The 22,377-nt window shown below is 43.2% G+C and overlaps 1 protein-coding gene across 3 annotated transcripts in view; it reads right to left on the reverse strand.

Annotated features, from left to right (window-relative positions):
- Nucleotides 1–22,377, reverse strand: part of LOC129863631 (ral guanine nucleotide dissociation stimulator-like) — a 98,021-nt gene that overhangs the window by 14,929 nt on the left and 60,715 nt on the right. For all 3 annotated transcript variants that reach the window (XM_055935754.1, XM_055935753.1, XM_055935752.1), the window contains exons 2-7: nucleotides 16,142–16,485; nucleotides 15,283–15,357; nucleotides 14,161–14,348; nucleotides 13,285–13,406; nucleotides 11,335–11,550; nucleotides 10,861–11,049 (exon numbers count right to left, since the gene is read on the reverse strand). In XM_055935754.1, coding sequence (XP_055791729.1) covers nucleotides 10,861–11,049; nucleotides 11,335–11,550; nucleotides 13,285–13,406; nucleotides 14,161–14,348; nucleotides 15,283–15,357; nucleotides 16,142–16,485 — 1,134 coding nt within the window. The remainder of the gene's footprint in view (nucleotides 1–10,860; nucleotides 11,050–11,334; nucleotides 11,551–13,284; nucleotides 13,407–14,160; nucleotides 14,349–15,282; nucleotides 15,358–16,141; nucleotides 16,486–22,377) is intronic.

Raw genomic sequence — 22,377 nt, forward strand, 5'->3', positions numbered from 1 at the left:
AGCCTACTGTGATCAGAGCAGTGTGTGTGTGTGTGTGTGTGTATAACATATTTATTCATGCTTTATTGATTCTGCCCCCCAAATACATAATGCATGCACATGCACGCACACACATACAGGTGCGCCAGGGTTTCTGTTAGGAAAATGTGGCACCAGACAACGTGACCGGGAAGATTTTAATTTACCGGCCATTTGAAAAAAAGAAAATGACCCATATGCATTGGGTGCATAACCCACGATGCTCAGAATGACAGAGATCACATTTAGATTACGGTAATGCATCTTAACAGGATGTTAAGGTAATGCATCTCAACAACTCATGTAATGAAGCAGCCAATAAAAGGTCATTTTCAAACCTTTGCCATAAGGCGATTCGCGGGAAAACACCAATCTAAACAGACCACCTGGGAAAACACCATTCTAAACAGAGCACCTGGGAAAACACCATTCTAAACAGAGCACCTGGGAAAACACCATTCTAAACAGAGCACCTGGGAAAACACCATTCTAAACAGAGCACCTGGGAAAACACCATTCTAAACAGAGCACCTGGGAAAACACCATTCTAAACAGCGCACCTGGGAAAACACCATTCTAAACAGCGCACCTGGGAAAACACCATTCTAAACAGCGCACCTGGGAAAAGACCATTCTAAACAGCGCACCTGGGAAAAGACCATTCTAAACAGCGCACCTGGGAAAACACCATTCTAAACAGCGCACCTGGGAAAAGACCATTCTAAACAGCGCACCTGGGAAAAGACCATTCTAAACAGCGCACCTGGGAAAAGACCATTCTAAACAGCGCACCTGGGAAAAGACCATTCTAAACAGCGCACCTGGGAAAAGACCATTCTAAACAGCGCACCTGGGAAAAGACCATTCTAAACAGCGCACCTGGGGAAAACACCATTCTAAACAGCGCACCTGGGGAAAACACCATTCTAAACAGCGCACCTGGGAAAACACCATTCTAAACAGCGCACCTGGGAAAACACCATTCTAAACAGCGCACCTGGGAAAACACCATTCTAAAAAGCGCACCTGGGAAAACACCATTCTAAACAGAACACCTAGGAAAATACCATTCTAAACAGCGCACCTGGGAAAATACCATTCTAAACAGAACACCTGGGAAAATACCATTCTAAACAGAACACCTGGGAAAATACCTTTCTAAACAGAACACCTGGGAAAAAGCCATTCTAAACAGCGCATCTGGGAAAACACCATTCTAAACAGACCACCTGGGAAAATACCATTTTAAACAGAACACCTGGGAAAACACCATTTTAAACAGTGCACCTGGGAAAACACCATTCTAAACAGAACACCTGGGAAAATACCATTTTAAACAGTGCACCTGGGAAAACACCATTCTAAACAGCGCATCTGGGAAAACACCATTCTAAACAGCTCACCTGGGAAAACACAATTTTAAACAGCGCACCTGGTAAAACACCATTCTAAACAGCGCACCTGGGAAAACACATTTCGAAACAGCGCACCTGGGAAAACACCATTCTAAACAGAGCACCTGAGAAAACACCATTCTAAACAGCGCACCTGGGAAAACACCATTCTAAACAGCGCACCTGGGAAAACACCATTCTAAACAGCGCACCTGGGAAAACACCATTCTAAACAGCGCACCTGGGACAACACCATTCTAAACAGCGCACCTGGGAAAACACCATTCTAAACAGCGCACCTGGGAAAACACCATTCTAAACAGCGCACCTGGGAAAACACCATTCTAAACAGCGCACCTGGGGAAAACACCATTCTAAACAGCGCACCTAGGGAAAACACCATTCTAAACAGCGCACCTGGGAAACACCATTCTAAACAGCGCACCTGGGAAAACACCATTCTAAACAGCGCACCTGGGAAAACACCATTCTAAACAGCGCACCTGGGAAAACACCATTCTAAACAGAACACCTGGGAAAATACCATGCTAAACAGCGCACCTGGGAAAATACCATTCTAAACAGCGCACCTGGGAAAATACCATTCTAAACAGAACACCTGGGAAAATACCATTCTAAACAGAACACCTGGGAAAATACCTTTCTAAACAGAACACCTGGGAAAATACCTTTCTAAACAGAACACCTGGGGAAAACACCATTCTAAACAGACCATCTGGGAAAACACCATTCTAAACAGACCATCTGGGAAAACACAATTTTAAACAGAACACCTGGGAAAATACAATTTTAAACAGTGCACCTGGGAAAACACCATTCTAAACAGCGCATCTGGGAAAACACCATTCTAAACAGCGCATCTGGGAAAACACCATTCTAAACAGAACACCTGGGAAAATACCATTTTAAACAGCGCACCTTGGAAAACACCATTCTAAACAGCGCATCTGGGAAAACACCATTCTAAACAGCTCACCTGGGAAAACACCATTTTAAACAGCGCACCTGGGAAAACACCATTCTGAACAGAACACCTGGGGAAACACCATTCTAAGCAGCGCACCTGGGAAAATACCATTCTAAACAGCGCACCTGGGAAAATACCATTCTAAACAGTGCACCTGGGAAAACACCACTCTAAACAGCGCACCTGGGAAAATACCATTTTAAACAGCGCACCTGGGAAAACACCATTCTAAACAGCGCATCTGGGAAAACACCATTCTAAACAGAACACCTGGGAAAACACCATTTTAAACAGTGCACCTGGGAAAACACCATTCTAAGCAGCGCACCTGGGAAAATACCATTCTAAACAGCGCACCTGGGAAAACACCACTCTAAACAGCGCACCTGGGAAAACACCACTCTAAACAGCGCACCTGGGAAAACACCATTCTAAACAGAACACCTGGGAAAATACCATTCTAAACAGCGCACCTGGGAAAATACCATTCTTAACAGAACACCTGGGAAAATCCATTCTAAACAGAACACCTGGGAAAATACCTTTCTAAACAGAACACCTGGGAAAAAGCCATTCTAAACAGCGCATCTGGGAAAACACCATTCTAAACACACCACCTGGGAAAACACCATTTTAAACAGAACACCTGGGAAAATACCATTTTAAACAGTGCACCTGGGAAAACACCATTCTAAACAGCGCATCTGGGAAAACACCATTCTAAACAGAACACCTGGGAAAATACCATTTTAAACAGTGCACCTGGGAAAACACCATTCTAAACAGCGCATCTGGGAAAACACCATTCTAAACAGCTCACCTGGGAAAACACCATTTTAAACAGCGCACCTGGGAAAACACCATTCTAAACAGCGCATCTGGGAAAACACCATTCTAAACAGCGCATCTGGGAAAACACCATTCTAAACAGAACACCTGGGAAAATACCATTTTAAACAGCGCACCTGGGAAAACACCATTCTAAACAGCTCACCTGGGAAAATAGCATTCTAAACAGAACACCTGGGAAAACACCATTCTAAACAGCGCACCTGGGAAATCACCATTCTAAACAGCGCATCTGGGAAAACACCATTCTAAACAGCTCATCTGGGAAAATACCATTCTAAACAGCGCACCTGGGAAAATACCATTCTTAACAGAACACCTGGGAAAATCCATTCTAAACAGAACACCTGGGAAAATACCTTTCTAAACAGAACACCTGGGAAAAAGCCATTCTAAACAGCGCATCTGGGAAAACACCATTCTAAACACACCACCTGGGAAAACACCATTTTAAACAGAACACCTGGGAAAATACCATTTTAAACAGTGCACCTGGGAAAACACCATTCTAAACAGCGCATCTGGGAAAACACCATTCTAAACAGAACACCTGGGAAAATACCATTTTAAACAGTGCACCTGGGAAAACACCATTCTAAACAGCGCATCTGGGAAAACACCATTCTAAACAGCTCACCTGGGAAAACACCATTTTAAACAGCGCACCTGGGAAAACACCATTCTAAACAGCGCATCTGGGAAAACACCATTCTAAACAGCGCATCTGGGAAAACACCATTCTAAACAGAACACCTGGGAAAATACCATTTTAAACAGCGCACCTGGGAAAACACCATTCTAAACAGCTCACCTGGGAAAATAGCATTCTAAACAGAACACCTGGGAAAACACCATTCTAAACAGCGCACCTGGGAAATCACCATTCTAAACAGCGCATCTGGGAAAACACCATTCTAAACAGCTCACCTGGGAAAACACCATTCTAAACAGCGCACCTGGGAAAACACCATTCTGAACAGAACACCTGGGAAAACACCATTCTAAGCAGCGCACCTGGGAAAACACCATTCTAAACAGCGCACCTGATAGCGGTTCCATAAGTGAAAGAGATAAAAAAATCTCTGTTATAAACTTAGAAAGAGGTAATATGACTGGGATTGTTCCTTTGGCTTCTGGACAACAAAATAAATATGAAAACCAATAGAACAGGAGAGAAATGTCATAGCGGTGTGTCCAATAAGGAAGTAAATGGAAATAAATTAGCCAAAATGATATAATTACTCCTGACTATACATAGAATCGTGTCTATAAATAAAATCATTCAAAATACTTCACCAGAAAGCATTACTTAGCCACAGAAGAATAGAGGATCAATCGCTTCTTTTTAAAAATTTGCTGTGGATTGTTTCAAATCACAAGCTCGTAGGCCTATGTATATTTGGGAAGCCCACAATTTGGGCAGCGCACGTAACAATAGGCCTAGCTGATTATTGACTTTCGGCTATCAGTGAAAAGCATCTTTAAAATATGTGTGAAGATAATGTGTCTTGAGAGACAAGAAGAGGGGGAGGGGTGTGTGGTGATATAGGCGAGTCGTTCTCCAGAAGGGCTCAGCTGTCTCCCTCCAATTCTTGCGCATTCATTGTTTAATTTTGTGAATTGTTTGCCCTTTGATTTAAAAAAAAATCTATCCCCCATTACACATGTCACCAGTAGTAAATGTACCGTTTATCCTGATCATTTGGTTACATTCATTTATGTTAATGCGTGTATTAATTACAGTCATTTGCCATTCTCATTCTTGGAGTGGAAACGTTTTTTTGGAGAGTTCACAAGCTGCTACACTTGTGAGAAGTTTTGGTTGATTTCATAACAATAATTTACGAGATTTGTAATTTGTTCATTTGCCTTTTGTTTGGAGCGCCCCACGTGGGCAATGAGCATGTGTCTGGTTTCTCTGTTATGACAATGTTGAGGAAGTGCGCGCCTGAGCATGTATAGAAACAATTTTCAACAGGCGATTGCGTTTGAAATTGTTGGGCAATGAATGGGCTTATAAAAGCACGTTTTACTCCAGCATCAACCTCCTGAGGAGCTGCAGGAGAAATCCGGCTCAAAATAGGCTCTGTATGCTCAATATAGTCTCTGTAGACCACCAAGTGCTAACAGTCAGTATCTGGATAACATGTGTGAAATGCTTGATAATGTATGTGATATCAATAGAGGTATATATATATAGAGGCATTTAAATATTGACTGGCTTTCATCATGTTGCCCACTCAAGAGACAGCTTCAAACTGTAACTAGTCCCTGCAACCTAGTTCAGGTTATCAATCAACCTACCAGAGTAGTTATAAATAGCACAGGAATGAAATCATCGACATGTATTGATCACATCTTTACTAATGCTGCAGAAATTTGTTTGAAAGCAGTATCCAAATCCATCGTAGGTAGTGATTACAATGTAGTAGCCATATCTAGGAAAACCAAAGTTCCAAAGGCTGGGCCTAATACAGTGTATAAGAGGTCATACAATACGTTTTGTAGCGATCCCTATGTTGTTGATGTAAATAATATTTGTTGGTACATGGTGTGTAATGAGGAGCAACCAGACGCTTCACTTTACACATTTATGAAATTGCTTATTCCAGTTACTAATAAGCATGCACCCATTAAGAAAATGACTGTAAACTGTCAAATCCCTGTGGATTGATGAGGAATTGAGCAATTGTATGGTTGAGAGGGATGAGACAAAATCAATGGCAAATAGGTCTGGCTGTACAACCAATTTGAAAACGTAATGAAAAAATCATATCACTGAAATCATTGAAAAAAAGAAATAGAAACTACACTATGAAACAAAGATAAAGGACATAAAGAATGATAGTAAAAAGCTTTGGAGCACCTTAAATGAAATTTGTGGCAAAAAGGCAAACTCCGCTCCATCATTCATTGAATCAGATGGCTCATTCCTCACAAAACCCACTGATATTGCCAACTATTTAAATTATTGTTTAATTGTCAAGATTAGCAAACTTAGGCATGACATGCCAGCAACAAATGCTGACACTACACATCCAAGTATATCTGACCAAATTATGAAAGACAAGAACTGTAAGAGGTTAAAAAATGATAGTTGTCTGTCAACAATGACAGGCACCGGGGTCTGACAACTTGGATGGAAAATTACTGAGGATAATAGTGGACGATATTGCTACACCTATTTGCCATATATTCAATTTAAGCCTACTAGAAAGTGTGTGCCCTCAGGCCTGGAGGGAAGCAAAAGTTATTCCCCTACCTAAGAATAGTAGGCCCTCATTGTAAATAAGAATTTGTTCTTAACTGACTTGCCTAGTTAAATAAGGGTTAAATAAATAAATAAAATAGTAAAGCCCTCTTTAATGGCTCAAATAGCTGACCAATCAGCCTGTTACAAACGCTTTGTAAACTTTCGGAAAAAAATGTGTTGGACCACATGTAAGGCTATTTTACAGTAAACAAATTGATGACAGACTTTCAGCACGCTTATTGGGAAGGACATTCAACAAGCACTGACACAAATTACTGATGACTGGCTGAGAGAAATCGATGATAAAAAGATTGTTGGGGCTGTTTTGTTAGACTTCAGTGTGGGTTTTGACATTATCGAGCATAGTCTGTTGCTGGAAAAACGTATGTGTTATGGCTTTACACCCCCTGGTATATTGTAGATAAAGCGTTACCTGTCTAACAGAACACAGAGGGTGTTCTTTAATGGAAGCCTCTCCAACAAAATCCAGGTAGAATCAGGAATTCCACAGGGCAGCTGTCTAGGCCCCTTTTTTCAATCTTTACTAATGACATGCCACTAGCTTTGAGTAAAGCCAGTGTGTCTATGTATGCCGATGACACAACACTATACACGTCAGCTACCATAGTGACTGAAATGACTGCAACACTTAAAGAGCTGCAGTTAGTGACCGAATGGGTGGCAAGGAATAAGTTAGTCCTAAATATTTAAAAAACGAAAAGCATTGTATTTTGGACAAATCATTCACTAAACCCTAAACCTAAACTAAATCTTGCAATGAATAACATGGGAATTGTAACGATGTGCGCTGAGAGTCGGGAAGCAAGTTCAGGGAGTGTTTTAATAAATAAAACACAACATAATACAAAAATAACAAACACGAACAACGCACAGAACTGACACAGGAACAGAAACAATGACGCCTGGGGAAGGAACCAAAGGGAGTGACATATATAGGGAGGGTAATCAGGGAAGTGATGGTGTCCAGGTGAGTCTGATGACGCGCAGGTGCGTGTAATGATGGTGACAGGTGTGCGCCATAATGAGCAACCTGGTGACCTAGAGGCCGGAAAGGGAGCACACGTGACAGTGCCCCCTCTCTGACGCACGGCTCCAGCCGCAGGATACCGATCAAAAAGACTATCCCGGGGATCAGGAGTGGACAGGTCACCCCTGTTGATGCGCGGGAACCTGTCACCGGCTGGGGCGCAAGAACTTGACAGACCGGCTGAGGCAGGGGAGCCTGGCGATCCGGCTGAGGCATGAAAGCCCGACGAGCTGGCTGTAGCAGGGGAGCCTGGCGATCTGTCTGAGGTATGAGAGCCTGTAGCGGCTCCCGGACCCGACATCATTCACACCAGAAAAAAAAACACTCCCTGATGCTTCCCTTAGGTGAGGCGTCATTCTGTAACGATGTGCGCTGAGAGTCGGGAAGCAAGTTCAGGGAGTGAGTGTTTAAATAAATAAAACACAACATAATACAATAATAAGAAACACGAACAACGCACATAACTGACACAGGAGCAGAAACAATGACGCCTGGGGAAGGAACCAAAGGGAGTGACATATATGGGGAAGGTAATCAGGGAAGTGATGAGTCCAGATGAGTCTGATGACGCGCAGGTGCACATAACGATGGTGACAGGTGTGCGCCATAACGAGCAGCCTGGTGACCTAGAAGCCGGAGAGGGAGCACACGTGACAGTAATTGAGCAAGGGGAGACTAAACTGCTTGGAGTAACCCTGGATTGTAAACTGTTATGGTCAAAACATATTGATACAACAGTAGCTAGGATGGGGAGAAGTCTGTCCATAATAAAGAGCCAGTCTGCATTCTAAACAGCACTATCAATGAGGCAGGTCCTACAGGCCCTAGTTCTGTCACACCTCGACTACTGTTTAGTCGTGTGGTCAGGTGTCACAACGAGGGACTTAGGAAAATTGCAATTGTCTCAGAACAGGGCAGCAAGGCTGGCCCTTGGATGTACACAAGAGCTAACATTAATAATATGCATGTAAATCTCTCCTGGCTCAAAGTGGAGCAGAGATTGACTTCATCACTACTTGTATTTGGGAGAGGTATTGATATGTTGAATGCACCGAGCTGTCTGTTTGAACTATTGGCACACAGCTTGGACACCCATGCATACCCGACAACACATGCCACCAGAGGTCTCTTCACAGTCCCCAAGTCCAGAACAGACTGTGGGAGGTGCACTGTACTACATAGAGCCATGACTACATGGAACTCTATTCCACATCAAGTGACTGACACAAGCAGTAAAATTAGATAAAAAAACATATAAAAATACACCTAATGGAACAGCGGGGACACAAACATAGGCACAGACACATGCATTCAAACACACGATAACATACGCACTATACACACGTGCGCATAGATTTTGTATTGTAGATATGTAGTAGTAGAGGGGGCCTGAGGATACAAACTTAATATGTTGTGAAATCTGTTGTGAATCTATTATAATGTATAATTGCCTTAATTTTTCTGGACCCCAGGAAGAGTAGCTGCTAGCAGCTAATGGGGATCCATAATAAATACACATTTAAATGCTGTGCGCGCGTGATAGTTGTGTGGGTATTCAACAAAAACACCCACAGGCCAATTTAATTCCACTATATTATGCAAATGAACCTGTAGACCGATAAGAATGATGGTCAAACGTATTTACATCGACTAGTAATTCCATCAATAAAAAAGCATTAAATTGCAATGGGATTTTTTTCCAACAGGTTTATTTTTGGACTTTTCAAATATATTTTTTCCCAAAAGCCCGCAACATACAATACCAGTCAAAAGTTTGGACATACCTACTCATTCAGGGGTTTTTCTTCTACATAGTAGAATAATAGTGAAGACATCAAAACTATGAAATAACACATATGGAATCATGTAGTAAACAAAAAAGTGTTAAACAAATCAAAATAGATTATATATTTAAGATTCTTCAAAGTAGCCACCCTTTGCCTGGTTGACAGCTTTGCACACTCTTGGCATTCTCTCAACCAGCTTCAGGAGGTAGTCACCTGGAATGCATATCAATTAACAGGTGTGCCTTGTTAAAAGTTCATTTGTGGAATTTCTTTCCATCTTAATGCGTCTGAACCAATCAGGTGTGTTGTGACAAGGTAGGGGTGGTAAACAGAATATAGCCCTATTTGGTAAAAGACCAAGTCCATATTATGGCAAGAACAGCTCAAATAAGCAAAGAGAAACATAAGTCCATCATTACTGTAAGACATGAAGATCAGTCAATATAGAACATTTCAAATACTTTGAAAGCTTCTTCAAGTGCAGTTGTAAAAACTATCAAGCGCTATGAAGAACCTGGCTGTCATGAGGACCGCTACAGGAAAGGAAGACCCAGAGTTACCTTTGCTGCAGAAGATAAGTTCATTACAGTTACCAGCCTCAGAAATTGCAGCACAAATAAATTCTTCACAGAGTTCAAGTAACAGACACATCTCAACATAAACTGTTTAGAGGAGACTGTGTGAATCAGGCCTTCATGGTCAAATTCCTACAAAGAAACCACTACTAAATTACACCAATAATAAGAAGAGACTTGTTTGGGCCAAGAAACATGAGCAATGGACATTAGACCGGTGGAGATCTGTCAAAATTTGAGATTTTTGGTTCCAACCGCCGTGTCTTTGTGAGACGCAGAGTAGGTGAACAGATGACCTCCGCATGTGTGGTTCCCACCGTGAATCACGGAGGTGGTTTGATGGTGCTTTGCTGGTGACACTGTCTGTGATTTGTTTAGAATTCAAGGCACACTTAACCAGCATGGCTACCACAGCATTCTGCAGCGATACGCCATCCCATCTGGTTTGAGTTTAGTGGGACTATCATTTTTTTTTCAACAGGACAATGGCTACCAGGCTGTGTAAGGGCAATTTACCAAGAAGAAGAGTGATGGAGTGCTGCATCAGATGACCTAGCCTCCACAATCACCGACCTCAACCCAATTGAGATTGCTTGAGATGAGTTGGACCGCAGAGTAAAGGAAAAGCAGCCAACATGTGCTCAGCATATGTGGGAACTGCATCAAGACAGTTGGAAAAGCATTCAAGGTGAAGTTGGTTGAGAGAATGCCAAGAGTGTGCAAAGCTGTCATCAAGGCAAAGGGTGGCTACTAAGAATCTCAAATATCTAGATTTGTTTAACACGTCTTTGGTTACTACATGATTCCATATGTGTTATTTAATAGTTTTGATGTCTTCACTATTATTCTACAATGTGGAAAATAGTCAAAATAAAGTAAAAACTCTTGAATGATTAGGTGTGTCCAAACTTTTTACTGGTACTGTACACACACACACACACATCCTACCTTGATGAGCAGCTCTCTGCTGAGCGAATGGTTATTTTCGTCCGAGAAGATTTCTGACAACTCTTGGAAGATGCGGAAGTTCTCCCTGGACACCTCATCCCATGTCCTCTTCAGCCGGTGGACCGGGTTGCACTGCAGAGCAGAAAGGATGGCCCGCAGCGAAGAAAAGTTCTTCAGGATTCGACACTCCTGAAGGGAAAAAAAGACGATGAATATCAAGGAGATATCAATGAACCCAACTAAGCACCGGTGGCATATCAATCCAATGTATTATTAAGGAAAGGGAAGCATCAGAACTTTTTTTACTCAAATAAATATTTTTGAACATAGCATTATGGGTACTGTAGTCATCATGCTACACAACACACACTGTGCCTCTGCAGGAACTGAAGCCAAGGACACCTCAGAATCTCATGCCAACAACAACAACAATAACCACAACAACAACAACTCCTGCTAACAACAGCTCCTCACCCTGGCCACTTCGATCCAGCGCTCCACCAGTTTGGCCCGCTGTGTGGGTTTGAGCAAACGCTCGCTCAAGCAGGTGGCGATGACACAGTTGGTGACGCAGTTGAACTGTGTGACAGTGGCACGGATGGTGGGGGCCAGATGCTCCTTGCCCTTCTTGTCCCGCTGCGACCAGATACTCCCCAGACAGTGGTAGGGGACCACCTTCTTAAAGAGCTCCTATGAGGAAAAAGAGGAGTAAGAACTATAAAACAAAACGGTCTATTGTCGCAACCAGTGATGTATTTTAGATGAGTTTAACATGTTTTCACTCTCACGGACAGGAGAGAGAGAAAAGAGAGGCAGGCAGATACTTAAGAAGGCTTCAAGGAGGGATGATGAAAGTGTCTGCTGCACTCCAGTCTCCTAACAATTGTCCGTAGGAAAGCCTTTGGAGTGACATTTGTTTATGAGTGGTAACTCAACAGCAGAGTGGGCATAAAGCCCTCGGTGTCTTCTGTCTCTCCTCACTTCTTCCGACTCTCCTCACTTCCTGAGATAACGAACACGGCTTATAGTCCTGCATCAGGTCACATACCCACGGTTCCCAGCCGTTGACCCGCAAAAAAAATAAACTGGTGGGTGGATTGAAAACATTCTCGAAAACATTTTTTTAAATCAAGATAATATATTTTTTACAAACACAGGAGCTTGTTGTGATGAATTGTGTTGCGATGTCCATTAGGCTGGGTGGAGCGGTGAGGCAGACAGCCACGCAGCGAGAGAGTGGAGCGGGGAACTATCCATTATTTGTGTGGTGCTGAAACATTCCTGATTTGTTCACTTGCAGAGCTTATATATTCCCTTCCACCACGCGACAATATGTTGCTAAGCTTATTTTCCCTGACGCCTAGCTCACGCGAAAATGTCTAACGTAACAGGAGAAATAAAAGTTATGATGGTGGAATAGGCTACACCATCATGGAAACGTGCTGCGCGAGTGAAAACCCCGGTTTGGAAGGATTTTGGAGTCATTGTGGACAAGGAGGATGGATAAGGAGGATGGACCCGGTAGATGGATAAATAGTGCAAGCAGGTATTTATTTGTTAATTAGTATGTTAATTCAGTCTTTAGTTCATTTGGACCATACACAGGCCATATAAAGTTGAAACCTGTGAGGCTGGTAAAAGTTTGAGTAGCAAATAGCCTACTAAATAAATGTAGCTATGGCAATTTTTTTCATCATATAATCTAGTTGATTCTTGGAACTGTTCATTTAAGTTTCAATGAAACTGTTTGATGATCTGAACAATATCGAATGCAAACACATTGTTTTGTTATGTTGGCTATTAGGCTTTCATTTACGTAAGAAGAAGGCTAATTAGAAGGCTTTTTCTCCAAAGGGTTTGAAGTTGTCAATGTGCTAATAAGGAGGCGGGCCTATTGTTCTTAATTCTTGGTACGTTTTCCTTGTATCCAAATATTGAATAGACACGCAGACAAATTAATTCATGCGGGGAATGGCAATAGCCTAAAAGCCTACTACTCTGGAGTCATAAAAACAATTCAATGAATTGATGTTATTTGTCGGGTCACGGATCGGCTCTCTGAACAACTCCGTGCCGGTTGGTTGGGTTGAGGAGAAAAATCTGTCCTGATGTTTATTATCCGGTGGGGCTTGGAATTGATGTGGCCAGTGCTCCAAAAAACTGACCCGTGCAGGACTCTATCTCGGCTCCAATGCTCACAAGAGGACAGAGTTAGAGCGTTTCATTTTTGGTTCAAATCTGGCGCGGAAAAATACACAAACTTTTTGAAAACAATGAGAAAGTAACTAAACACTATAAAGTGCAATGGTGGAAAATGATAATGGAAAATAATAGACCCGAGTTAATACTGTATAAGGATATGGTGTTAGTACAAGGACATGTGCTGTTGGGAATCTGAGTTTTTGTAATGTTTTGGCATCTTACCGCGTCCATGAGGGTGAACTGCTCGGCCACCACCGCCGGGTCAAAGTTCAGAAAGTCCAGTCGGTCATCCTCGTACCCATTCTCCTCCAATAAGTTGAAAGGATAGCCGCCATGGTCCAGCACTGAGGGGTGACATCACAACTCATTAGCTTAATTATGTCAAACACACTTTCACCACTTTTTATGTGTAGGGTGCCGTCTTTCGGATGGGACGTTAAACGGGTGTCCTGACTCTCTGAGGTCATTAAAGATCCCATGGCACTTATCGTAAGAGTAGGGGTGTTAACCCCGGTGTCCTGGCTAAATTCCCAATCTGGCCCTCAAACCATCATGGTCACCTAATAATCCCCAGTTTACAATTGGCTCATTCATCCCCCTCCTCTCCCCTGTAACTATTCCCCAGGTCGTTGCTGCAAATGAGAACGTGTTCTCAGTCAACTTACCTGGTAAAATAACGGTAAAATAAATAAATAAAAAATGAGCGGCTGGGGTTTGTAAAATCCTTAATGTAGTGAAGTGAGGGCCACCAGACTCAGATATTTCTTTGGTTGAAGATATAGATCGAAATGTTGTAAGCTAATACAGGTGTGTTTTAGACTAATGGAGCATCTGACTGTCACACACACGTCACACACACACACGTCACACACACGTCACACACACACACGTCACACACACATGTCAAACAGTTTTGTCTGTAACACAAAAAGGGATTCACAAACAGCAGTGTTCTCTTATTTGGAGTACCACTCAAAACATCTCTGGCCTTCCACTAATACAAATTATATGGACTCTACATGACCATGTTTAGGAGCTGGGGTCAAGGTTCAAAGTGCATAAGTTTAGTTGGGGGTTAGGTGAGTGTCTTACACTCACACTCAGGCTCTTGGAGCTGCCGGCGGTGGAAGTGGGCCAGGAGGTTGCAGGCGCGGCGTTCCAGGTCCGATCCCGGGAAGTTGAGGTGCAGGTAGGAGATGAGACGTCGCAGGCAGCTGTACTCCGGAGGATTCCAGTAGTCCTCAGAGTACTGGTCAAGCCATGCCCCCAAGATGGAGGATATCGTGCTGTGGAGAGAGAGAGAGAGAGAGAGAGCGCGAGAGAGAGCGAGAGAGAGCGAGAGATATGGAGAGCGAGAGAGAGAGGACGAGAGAGAGAGCGAGAGAGAGAGAGAGAGCGATGGAGAGGGTTAAATACACGTGTTTGGATGGCAAATGTTTCTACCTTAAATAAAAATAAAAAAGAGAGGGAAATGGAGTTGAGAGATAGGAAAGATAAAGTACATAAAGAGAGGGGTGTATCAAGTACAGGAAAAGGATGGGAGAGTGAAAAAAAAGGAGAGTGGAAAAATAAAGGGAATAGCTACATTAAAGTCAGAGAAGGACAGGAAAGATATATACATAAAAAAGTGCCCTGAGGATATGGATCACAACCTATAGGACAATGATGACACACTTTGTAATGCAGTACAACACCAATATGAATAGAAACATATCCAATGTCCATAATGGCAAAACTGCTTACGTCAGCAGAATAGTGCTGTGGCCAGGAGAAAAAAAGAGGTACACAGATGTAGGATTTTAATTTGACCTGTGTTTAGTCCAAAATGTTTCTTGATCAGTGGGTAGGATGTTAGCTGGTCAAAATGAGGCTACATTAAAAGTGGAATACTGTTACTATGACAGTGTGTTAGTGCAGGTTTTCTGTGAATTTATGTAAATCATGAAGCTCATCTGCATTTCCTGCAGCAAAATAAAATTCTCAGCAGTGATCAAATTAAGACCCTACAACTATACTAGCTTGTAGGACAGATTAAGTGGCTTCCTTTCTTATGTCTTAGAATAATGTCTTGTAGGTGTAAATATTACACATTCCTGGCAACAAAATGTGAAAATGATGTAAGTTTCTCTGTTTCCTGTCACTGTACATTATGTGTTGAAAAGGAGGCTATTTGAGAGAAGTATTGTCCACAATGTGTTTCTGAGTCAGACAGAGACTTACTTCCTCAGATCTGTGCGATCATCGTGAGTCAGTCTGTGGCCCTCTGAGCCAGGCAGGTGCTGGAGCTTGGCATACCTGAACAAGGTGGGGTTGGTATACAGAAGATATCCCTATTCGGTAAAAGACCAAGTCCATATTACGGCAAGAACAGCTCAAATAAGCAAAGAGAAATGACAGTCCATCGTTACTTTAAGACATGAAGGTCAGTCAATGAGGAAAATTTCAAGAACTTTGAATGCTTTTTCAAGTGCAGTCGCAAAAACCATCAAGCGCTATGATGAAACTGGCTCTCATGAGGACCGCCACAGGAAAGGAAGACTCAGAGTTACCTCTGCTGCAAAGGATAAGTTCATTAGAGTTACCAGCCTCAGAAATCGGCAATTAACTGCACCTCAGATTGCAGCCCAAATACATGCTTCACAGAGTTCAAGTAACAGACACATCTCAATGTCAACTGTTCAGAGGAGACTGCATGAATCAGGCCTTCATGGTCGAATTTCTGCAAAGAAACCACTACTAAAGGACACCAATAAGAAGAAGAGACTTGCTTGGGCCAAGAAACACGAGCAATGGACATTAGACCAGTGGAAATCAGTTTGTTAGTCATCTATCTATCCATCCATCCATTCATATATCCATCCCTGTATCAAGACATTCATTCCTCCACCCTCTCGTCCACACCCTCCATTCATCATGTCATTCCATGCATCACTCCATCCACCCACCTTTTCCATCCATCTATAATTCTTCCACCAATCAACTGATGGATCCACCCATGCATACATCCGTAAATTCCTCCATCTATCCATCCATTTATGCACCAATGTATCCCTACCTCCCTCTCTCCCCCTCTACTCACCTGTTGAGCAGCAGGTCCAGGACCTGCTTGGTGGAGGCGAAGGAGCGGTAGGTGCAGAGGAAGATGGTGACGTAGGTGGAGTCGTTGCCCCGGAACGCCGCCACCATGTACTCCACCAGCTTCTCCAGCGTGCCTGCCTTGATGGTGCGCACCTTGCACGTCTCATACAGGCTGAGCGCTGCGTCCGTCTCCACACCGAGCCAGCGTTGGCCCTTAATGGCCCCGCTGCCACCAACGTGGTGGCCAGGGTGGTGGTGGTGGTGGTGGAGCATCTGCACCTTCCGCAGGGTGATGGTGTATACCACCCCGTCCTCCACCTCCTCGCCAATCTCCTGGGTCGCATTCTGAAAGACAGAGGGAAAAAAGTGAGAGATAGAGAGAGAGGTTTAGATATTCTTTCTTATTTTTTTCCACACACGTGAAAACAAAATGAAGCCTGGTCCATACCAATTCTGGTATTTCTCCAAAAGGTAAGGGCTGGCTTCTCTTTAGTTACACATCGAACCATGCATTACATATAACCATTGATGAATAGACTACATGTAGTGCTGTGAAATACAGTATTGGAATATTTCCCTTCACACATGATTTGTATTATTGTGTGACAATTTTAGAAGGAAGTGATTTTATTTGCCTCTGGTCTAGGCTGTAGTCCTATTATCCAGTGACAGACATCACAAGCTTTTGGCCTCTCTCCCTCTGTTGATTTGTTGGGCTAACACCCATATCAATCTGGCCAAACAATATTCACTCCACCATCCTGTGACCCATTTGTTCTTTTATGGATTATTTTTCTATCAGAGTCCAACTCAATACCTCACAATTTAACTAACCCCTAGCCTCGGGCCAAAACCAATTATGGCACTCGACTCAGTGTTGTGCCACAATCTGTTCCCTGTAGTTTTTGGTTCCCCAGCCAGCTGTTCACCAGGTTGTTCACCACGACACAGCACAGGGAACGACACAGAACATGGCACAGAACAGGGTACAGCACAGGCCACAGCACAGGCCACAGCACAGGCCACAGCACAGGGCATGCCTTCTTATCGGTTGGCATACAGGATGTGGATAAGTGTTGATAGCAGGAGCGAACACAGAGTGAGGACTGAACAGCTATGGTGGTAGAGAATGGACATAATGGGCGCGGGTTTGCTCGCAGACGCATTGGAGGATATTTTGACGGTAAAAAATACATTTTTTGAAAAGCCCAGTTTTTAAAGTAGCTGCTATTGCTTTTGGCTTTTCAGCGCTGCATCTATCTGGGATTGCATTGAATGATTCACAATGCAACGTTTTGATCACAACGGCGAATGCCACCGCCCAAAACTCAATATTCAACTATCCAATTTAGTTCAACCGTAGATAGGGGACACCCATGCATCAGGTGGGTCAACAGTCTGACGTTGAAGGCAGACAGCCGTTCTGTGACGTGCCGAGGAGGTTTTGAGCCGGACTGAAAATCGCCGGGCAAATATTTGATGTTAGAAAACACGTGGTAGAAATATTTACTGACCGTGAGCATGTGCAGTGGCGCGTATTCAGCATCAGTGTTAGTCTGTGCCAAGAAGGCTAATCTGAGAACAGTTATGCTGTGATGTCTACGACTATGTAAACACTCCGTTTCATGACTGATGCGTTCATTGAGCTATTCTAGGTCAGGATATAATGTACATGCTACAGCAATATTTTGTTCTGGCCAACCAGTAACGTGGTGGATTCTACTAATAAATTAATTGTAGTCTTTATTCAAGACTTTCATTAGGAGAATCGGATGTGTCAGTGCTTGGATGGAACAAAAGCCTGCACCTACACCCAGAACGTGCATACAGTATACGAACAGTATATGTTTTAGCTAACTTCGAGGAAGTAAAAGAGAGAGAGAGCCTCTTCCATATAAGGGGGATAAGAGGAAACCATAGAAGGGTTTGGCAGGGTTAGGGAATGTAATCGCTCAAGGAGAGCGGACACAGATGCTACATTGTTGTTGTTTTGCCTGCCTGCCTGCCTATCAATCTATCCGCCCTTTAGTATGGCTCTGGCCCTGGCCTTGTCTGGCTGTTCTGGTATGTCATCCAACACACTCCAGATAACCATGGCTCCACAGAGAGCAATGTCAGTCCCAGTTTGTTTGTACTGTCTGTGTGTACTGTGTGTGTGTGTGTGTGCACATTCGTGCGTGCAGTGTGTGTACAGTACATCAGATCTGACCCTGTGTGTGAGTATTTGAAGAGTGTGTGTATCAACTGCTATAGAACTCTCCAAAATGTCTGCTTTTAATATAGTAGGATTTACTGTATGTAGTGAGGATATACCTACAGCTAGGTATAGTTACGCTAAAATAGACACATGTATGGTCTGTTTATGGTGTTGCTATGACAACGGGAGGGAGATCACACACACACACACAAACTAGATGTGCTGAAAAGGCACATTAGGAAGGGGTTGTCAATCAACAGGCTCCAATTCGTGAGTCACCAGATAGCTTGGACCACACAGTTGGCTTGGGATTGGCTTACACATACACATCCTCGCGCACACAGAACCCAGCACCATTCACAAGGACCTACTGACTTTTCTTAGTATATACAACAAAGTGAGAGCACTGAAAGCCTTTGGATTACTTTGACAATCTTAAAGTGTCAGTCCAGACAGGTCTGGTTCAGTTTCCCCTCGAAGTGACTCAGGGTCTTAAAATCCTGTCACACACCACACACGCACACCACACACACCTCCCTGCCCCCCTTCTGGCAGGCGCTATGACTACCACTAGCGTGAATTCCTCAACTTCCCCTCACCTCTTACTTTCTCCATCTCTCCCTCTGTCACTTTTGTGTGGCTCCTCTCAATATCATAATTAGTACAGACATCCCACTGGCGCTTCACCGGCACTCTCACCCTACTGCCATCGATCGAGGGGGGGGGGGGGGGGGGGGGGGGGTGCAGATAGACGTAGAAGATGAAACGGAAAGAGGGATGACAAAAAGACAGAAAGGGAGAGAGAAAAGGAGAGAAAGCAAGTGAGAGGGAGAGAGAGGGAGAGGGAGAGGGACACAATCAGTGTGTGTGTGTGTGTTCATGTGTGTGTTTGTGTGGTACTATGGTACAATTTGTAAGTCGCTCTGGATAAGAGTGTCTGCTAAATGACTTAAATGTAAATGTAAATGGTACTAAGGCAGAGCTGTGCTGCTGTGAGAGGGGTTATTGTGGCGCAGTGGTCACTGCATCTCAGTGCAAGAGGTTTCACTACAGTCCCTGGTTCGATTCCAGGCGGTATTACATCCGGCCGTGACTGGGAGTCTGTTACATTCCCCAGTTTCTGTGTTGGGTTTGTATGTGTTTATGTGTGTATTTCAGGAAATGGCTTCCTGAAGTCCTAAGCAGCCGATTGGTCGGCCACATTGATGATTGGAGCTCTGACCGCGCCCTCTCGTCAGGAGATACAGCTGTTTTCAATTACCGACTCCTTCTGCAGCTTTAAAAGCCAGTCTTCCTTTGTTAGGTGGAGAGAGCTTCTGGGTATGTCAAGTATTGGTTGTGGCTCAGAGAGAGCGTCTTGGTGTGTCCCGGTTTAGCTGGGGTCGGCTGTCATTGTAAATAAGTATTTGTTCTTAACTGACTTGCCTAGTTAAAGGTCAAATAAAAAAACATGGCAGCCTATTCTGGGAAAGTTTCACACAGACAGCACACGGATGCCTAGTCATAGACTTCAGAGGGGGTTTACAAGGGGAGCCTTGAAGTTTGGGTACTTCTCTGCTCTCTGTGGAGAGTGGGAAGACAAGAAGGGACCTCACACATACACTCCTGGCTCTAGTTATGAGGAGCACTTATGTTTGCCTGCATTTGTCTACTTTGTCTGACATACACGTGGTGGGTTTGTGCGTGTGTGTGGGGGACATTGAACTAACTACTAGTTCTTCCTGGGGGGGAAAAGAGTTTAAAGGGAAAAGTACATCCTGACAGACACATCCTAGACAACTCTGTGTGGGTGTGTCCCCTGTACTAGGACAAGAGAAATGATATCCTTCCTCTGGAGTCATGGATGGGTTGAGGATGGACCTGCGGTCTAAGCCAATTTCCCATATCTATGTGTGCACTATTATTTACAAAGAGGTGATTACGTTGATGCTAAGTAGTGCCACAATGTGCTACGGAATGAGCAAGCTCACTCACATAAGCAAACCTTTGTACTCTGAGCTAAATTATATATACATAAGTATGTGGACACCCCTTCAAATGAGTGGATTTGGCTATTTCAGCCACACCGGTTGCTGACAGGTGTATAAAATCAAACAAACAGCCTTGCAATCTCCATAGACAAACATTGGCAGTAGAATGGCCCGTACCGAAAAGCTCAGTGACTTTCAATGTGGAACCGTCATAGGATGCCACCTTTTCAACAAGTCAGTTCATTAAATTTCTGTCCTGCTAAAGCTGCCCCGGTCAACTGTAAGTGCTGTTGTTGTGAAGTGGAAACGTCTAGGAGCAACAACAGATCAACTGCGAAGTGGTAGGCCACACAAGCTCACAGAACGGGACCGCCGAGTGCTGAAATCATCTGTCCTCGGTTGCAACAATCACTACCGAGTTCCAAACTGCCTATGGAAGCAACATTAGCACTGTTTTTGTCGGGAGTTTCATGAAATGGGTTTTCATGGCCGAGCAGCCCAGTAGGGGCTGCTGAGGGGAGGACGGCTCGTAAAAGGCTGGAATGAAGTGAATGGAATGGCATCAAACACATGGAAACCAGGACATTTTCAAGGCATTGTTAAATAAATGTTAACTGATATTTTAATGGACAAAAAAGATAGAAATGTCCTTGTTTTTGAAAGAAAAGCTAAGTGACCTCAAACTTTTGACCAGTAGTGTATATTGTTTTGCCCCACCAAGATTTACATCCTAAAATCACCACTGGAGTGATATAAAAATAAAACAGCACGATACCTGACAATTAAGAGTGGTGTAGGTTCATTTCTTATCCTTTGTGGGCTCTGCCTCAAGCAGCATAAGGGCACATTTGTCGATGTAGAGTAGCTGGTAATATTTACTTTGCAAGCTAACGGTAGAAATTTTGCACAGTGGTTTGTAGACATAATGTACTTTTTTTCTTTAACCAATGCAGGCCTGCCTAGCGAATTTAGCTAACATCCCCTTTAAAACATTGATTTGAAGTGTTTAATCATGATTGCTGCTGACAGATATGACAGGCTACATTGATTGATGGACCACTTCAAATTTGCTAGCTAATAATCGATCACCTCAATATGGTAAGCTAACTTTCAGGGGATAAACTAGATGGCTATATCCAAATATATGGCCATCTATAGTAGTGGTGACTGACAACTTTACCAGGACGAGGACTTGCCAATGTCAAGCTCTTTCCAAAAGGCTAATCTCTGATGAAGCAAGCTAAATTACAAGTTGTTTTCTTACCTAGCTAGATACATGCCAAATGGATAGGGTACCCTCAAGTATCTGAAATTACATGATCAATTGATGTTTCATGATCATGAAAAGCTGTCACTCCTGCTCACTCCCTCTGGCACTCGACATTGACGGTATATTAACCACCGGCCCTGGCAACTATATTCCGCACACCTGTTCCATCATTACGCACACATGGTCAGAATTTTCTCCTTGATTACTTCCCCTTTATTTAGCCCTCAGTTGACATCAGTCATTAGGATGTATTGGTTTCTTGCACGTTCAGTATGTGGCTGTATCAGTTCTTTATTAAACTCACCTTCTCTACCTGACGCCCAGCATATATGTTACAAAAGCATGCAGTTACTTGCTGTGTAAACTCTTATGATAGAATGTGAAATAATTGGACATTTGTTTTTTCTGACTATGGGGTCTTTTATTGATAATGACCTTTAGAATACTAGAATGGACATGAACCTTCTTATGATGGGATGAAGGTCAGCCATTTTGGTCAGGCAGTTGGTCAACCATGGTTTGCCAGTGCTGTGATAAGGTATTGTGTAAAATAATGAATTTGAAGATATTATCTGCGCTCTATGTTTGTTAGCTAGCTAGTTATCCGGTTTTAGAGGAGTGACACACATAGATCACAGACCTGAAGCCATGGTATAGGGATTAGAATGGGGGTCATATGCAACTGGGTGAAATCAGCCCATGTTGAAATAAAGCAAACTTTGTTCAACTGCCAATACAAACCACGACTGTATGTGTTGTCGAGTTTTAGACTGCGATACAATCCACAGAAAGTAAATAAG

This window comes from Salvelinus fontinalis, chromosome 10 (genome assembly GCF_029448725.1).
Source record: "Salvelinus fontinalis isolate EN_2023a chromosome 10, ASM2944872v1, whole genome shotgun sequence".
Lineage (NCBI taxonomy): Eukaryota > Metazoa > Chordata > Actinopteri > Salmoniformes > Salmonidae > Salvelinus > Salvelinus fontinalis.